The sequence below is a fragment of the Astyanax mexicanus genome, chromosome 1, assembly GCF_023375975.1.
Source record: "Astyanax mexicanus isolate ESR-SI-001 chromosome 1, AstMex3_surface, whole genome shotgun sequence".
NCBI lineage: Eukaryota > Metazoa > Chordata > Actinopteri > Characiformes > Acestrorhamphidae > Astyanax > Astyanax mexicanus.
The window spans coordinates 102,009,695-102,014,233 of NC_064408.1; the positions used below are offsets into that span (position 1 = coordinate 102,009,695).

The window sequence follows — 4,539 nt, forward strand, 5'->3', positions numbered from 1 at the left end:
GACCACACCGCCACTATCATCTGACAGCCTCTACACATCTGCAACCGCAAGCTACAGGAAGCAGCACTCATCTCCAAATATCGCTCACACAGAAGACAGGCATCACAACGTTTTGATGTACAACTCAATCTCACACGATTTTAGAATCAGTACAGACACATAGCTTTATCTTCAGTAAATTAGTAAATTAAAATCATTAAAACAATGTAGATATTAACCATTAATGGCGTACAAATCAGATATTTCTATTCATATTTAATGAGTGAGTTGTTGCAAAGAGATTAATTGTGAGTGTCAGTAATCACGTCTACAGTAAACATAGCCATCATGGAAAAGCTATTTAAGGAATTCATCCATCTGGATACTTGGGTACTTTCCACTTGCAGCCACGCCTTGTGTGCATAACAGTGATAATGGGCATATGCACACGCACACACACACCGGTTTGTTTTTCATACCTTATCAGAACATGGGTCCCATTAACTTACACTTTCACTTCTCCACATTTTCAATGAGTTTATTTTAATGCTTTTATTCTGATACATGTTTTATGTGCTGCATTGTTTTCCTTCACTATTAAAAAAAATGTTAGTATTCATTCCAAACCCTCATTATCACTAGAGCCAGAGTGGTAGATGCTCTGCACTTTCACCTGGTTTGATGAAGCTCCTCATCTTCGAGTGAATCAAGCTCTAGTTAAGAACACTTGAGCTTTGTTAGTTTGTATTGAGATGAAAGAACTTGTATTTTTACACAAGTCTTTGTCTCTCACTGTAAACCCAGAAGTTGTTTGAATTCAAATGATTTAAGTCTGTTTTACATAAAATTGGAGATTTCTAAACAATACTCAACTATTTTGGGTTAGTTGAACATTCGAGGGCAAATAAACATTCAAACTGAGATCTTTGAGTTGAACCAACTTATAATAACTGAGTTTAGTCTGTTGCCATTGGCAGCTTCTTTTTCATTGGCTTCTGTCACAATCTATTTGCATACTGGGTGTGTCCAACAGTTTCTGACACTCACCATCAGTGTGTAGTGATTCCCCCATGGGCTACCTTAGAAATAAATCAACTTCCCCTTTAGTTGTAATAATTTGATGTTTTAATTTCTGCTAACTCAAGTTTTCATTCCTCATTACTTAAAAAAAATGAGCAAACCAGCTGCCTTAAAGATAATTTAAGATATAACAAAAAAAATGTTACATCAACTTCCCATTAAGTTGTAATAACTATGCTAACTTAAGTTTTCATTCCCCATTACTTAACTTTTTTAAGGCAACCGGTTTCCTAAATTCAACTTCTGGGCTTACAGTGTAGTACTTTATACATGTATTAAAAAACACTAGCACAAAATGTGATTGAGACACTAAGAGAGTGCAAGACATTTAATCTATATTACAAAGCAAATTATTATCAAAAGGAATCTGCCTTCTGTACTTCTGACAGACACTGTGTTCAAAGATTATCAAAAACGCAAAACAAACAAACAAAAAAATTAATACGTGACCAGGATCTGTAAAAATTAGGGCCATGATTGGTAATGTGATTAATTGCATTTCATTGTAACTTTCAGTGGAAGTTAATAAAGATTTCATTTCAAGTCATCTTTCTGCATTGGTCCATTCATCACGAAAATGTGAAACGGTAAGATAAATAAAAAACTCAAAAATGATCCTAAAAACAAACACGCACATACACACGCTCACCCATTAATAGGCTGGTCACAGACCCGACGGAAAGGTGGGCTGGTAAAACAAAGGTGCGTATGTGTGAATGTTCCAGCAGACTGAAGGTGAAGGTGAAGTGTCATGTGGGGGGCTTCTGTGTGTGAGGTGATTGGTGGGGGTTGGTGGTGTTGGTAAGGGTGAGTGAGTGAGTGCGTGTGTGGTTGGAAGTACTGAAGTATTATTTCCCCTCTCTAGCGTGTATAAAGATACTGAGAGGGGCATCTATCAGACATCAGAGATCAGAGTCTGCAGAGTCTGAGAAGATGAGAACTGAACTACTGTGTTTGATTGCGGCGCTGCTGCTGACAGCCATCCTGTGCCAAGGTGAGAGATTCTTAAAAGCTTAAAATATATTTTTACTCTAAAATTGAGAATTTGCTTGGTTAAGTAGAGATGATCTAAATGTTTCTTCTTCTACCAGCAGAGACTGGACCAGTTGGCAAATGTAAATGCCTCAGGACTTCAAACACTGTTCTTCAAGTCCAAAGAGTAAAGAGTTACTATGTGCAGAAATCAGGCCTCTGCCATGTTGATGCTGTTGTGTGAGTAGTTTTCCTTCTTGTTTAGAAATGAATCACACTTTAAAGAAAGAATACAGAATACAGAAAGTCAGAAATGTTCACACTGTTAATCTAACTCTGCTTTCTTCATGGTGTTACAGATTCACAACTGTGAGAGGAATCGCTGTTTGCTCAGACCCCAAGAAGCCCTGGGTGAAGAAAGCCATGACAGTAGTGGATGCAAGAACAAAAGCTTCTTTACCACCGTCTTCACCAGCAGTTCCTACCAAGACTGCTGCTTCTAGACCCACACGGATTACAACAGGTGATTTGGGTCTCACTTTCAGTGGAAACTCTCCTGTAAATGTAAAGTGATCCACTTGTAGATATCAAATCATATCGTATCTACCAAGTAAAAGCCTTGTTTATCTATTATTTTGCTGTTTTTTATGTTTTTGACATAATGTGAATCTGGCAGTTGTTCTTTATATTGCATAATTATTTCATGATTAACAGACCAGTAGAAATATTCTAAAATGACTTTCAATTTATTTAATCTTTTTACTTTATCCTCCATTTAAAATTATGTTTTCATTTCATTTCCCTGTAAAATTGCTAAAATTGCCAATAGCCAATGGGTTTTTGCATGGAAACAATATGATCTCATTCCTTTTAAACAGTTTCCAAAAGCTTTTTTTCTTTTAGGCTTTATGTATTATTACTTCTTTCCTTGTACTGCCTATACCTATATAGTGATCTTTGTTGGAATTACTGATGAAGATGGAGCTGTTGTCCTTCTTTTTTGTTGCAAAACTGAGGATTTGCTTTGTTTTGACTCTTTGATCAGACCTGAAGGAGCTTTTGGTGAGCAAAACCATGACTTCAGTGGATTCAAGAAGGCCAACAGCTTCATTATTATCAGCAATTCTGACAAAGACTACTGCTTCTACACCCAAATGGAGTACAGAAACAACAGGTGACTTGGTTCTCACTTCACAAGAAAAAATCATCTGTTGAATCAGAATGACACTCATGTTCATACCTTTCCATTTTCTGTTTTTCTTTAAAAACAAAACAAACCATATGAATGTTCCACTAGAAATATAATCTTTTTGCATTTACTTGTGTGAAATGTGGGAAGCTTTTTCCCCTTCTCTAAAGCTGCCATTTTGGAGATACAAGATAAGAGAGTTTTTGGATGAGACACCAATGCGTGTTCTTGAATGGTTAGTCTTTAAAGCCAATTTTCAAAAGCTTTCTTTTGTATGTACTGTATATTTTTCCTTTATTGGAAAATTAGGAATTTGCTTTTATATTAAAATGTTTAAGATTTCTGTTGCGAGAGAGCGACAATATTCTCCTTCTGTTCTTGAATAGTCAAAATTTGAAGTTATAGCTTATTTGTCAGATATATTTTTCATTCTTTTCATATCTTAAAAAAACACAAATAAACAAAAAGTAAATAGAATATACGAAACACAATGAACAAAGAATACATAGCAAATATGTAAAAAAAAAAATCACACATAACAAATATATATGAAACACAATTAATATATAACCTATATATAATAGCTAAAAACAAAGATATTAAAAAGATGTAATTTGGTCTGTCCTTATCGTTCATGCAGTCTGTGATTGTTATACATTAAAGCTGATCTGATCACTTTTTTGTTTTTTTTGTGTGACGATGTGCTTTTACACTGGCAACCTTCTTTTAGTGAAGGATTCAAAGCCCACAGAAACAAAGGACTGTCACATTTCTGTCTGTATAAGTGTATAATTTATTTACGCCACTCTGACTATATAATTGTACGGTGTCTACTCTGCTATATCTTCCTCACTGTATTAGTGAATGGTCAGTTCTCAACCTTCATCTGACCACTGCTTGTGCTCTGGTAGTCTGAACTATCTGAGTTTAGAAGTTACCCAGTAGCTGACTGTATTAGGTATTGTGAAGTTATGAATGTATCAGATACTATATATATATATATAATACTATTTTTTATGCTTTTCTTTTAATAAATGTGTACTATACTGAAGACCCTGGGTTTGTTTGGTGCTTAATGGAACATGTGTTTATATGTAGGTGTGTGGATGTAAGCATGTGTGTGTGTGTAGCGTAGTTGTGTTTGGGGTTGAGGGGGGTGGTCTGTATTAGTCATGTCGTTACTTATAGTGGAGTTTACACACACGAGAGAGGTTTACAATAGTTTGAGGTGTCTGTGTGTATGTGTTTGTGTGTGTGTGTGGGTTCAGTCCCGTAGAGCTGTACATTGGGGACGTCCCCCCTCATACTCACAATGTGCT

General features: G+C 35.7%; 1 protein-coding gene across 2 annotated transcripts; it reads left to right on the plus strand.

The window, feature by feature from the left end:
- The first annotated feature begins 1,834 nt into the window (after nt 1–1,834).
- Nucleotides 1,835–4,271, plus strand: cxcl32b.1 (chemokine (C-X-C motif) ligand 32b, duplicate 1). Of its 2 annotated transcripts, none has more exons than XM_049463165.1 (4): nt 1,835–2,053; nt 2,151–2,271; nt 2,391–2,554; nt 3,077–4,271. In XM_049463165.1, exons 1-4 carry the CDS (start codon nt 1,993–1,995, stop codon nt 3,244–3,246), a joined length of 516 nt encoding a protein of 171 aa, XP_049319122.1. In that variant the 5' UTR covers nt 1,835–1,992; the 3' UTR covers nt 3,247–4,271. The 2 variants fall into 2 exon arrangements, with proteins under 2 accessions (XP_049319122.1, XP_049319124.1); XM_049463167.1 differs by having other exon boundaries at nt 2,154–2,271.
- The last annotated feature ends 268 nt before the right edge of the window (nt 4,272–4,539 follow it).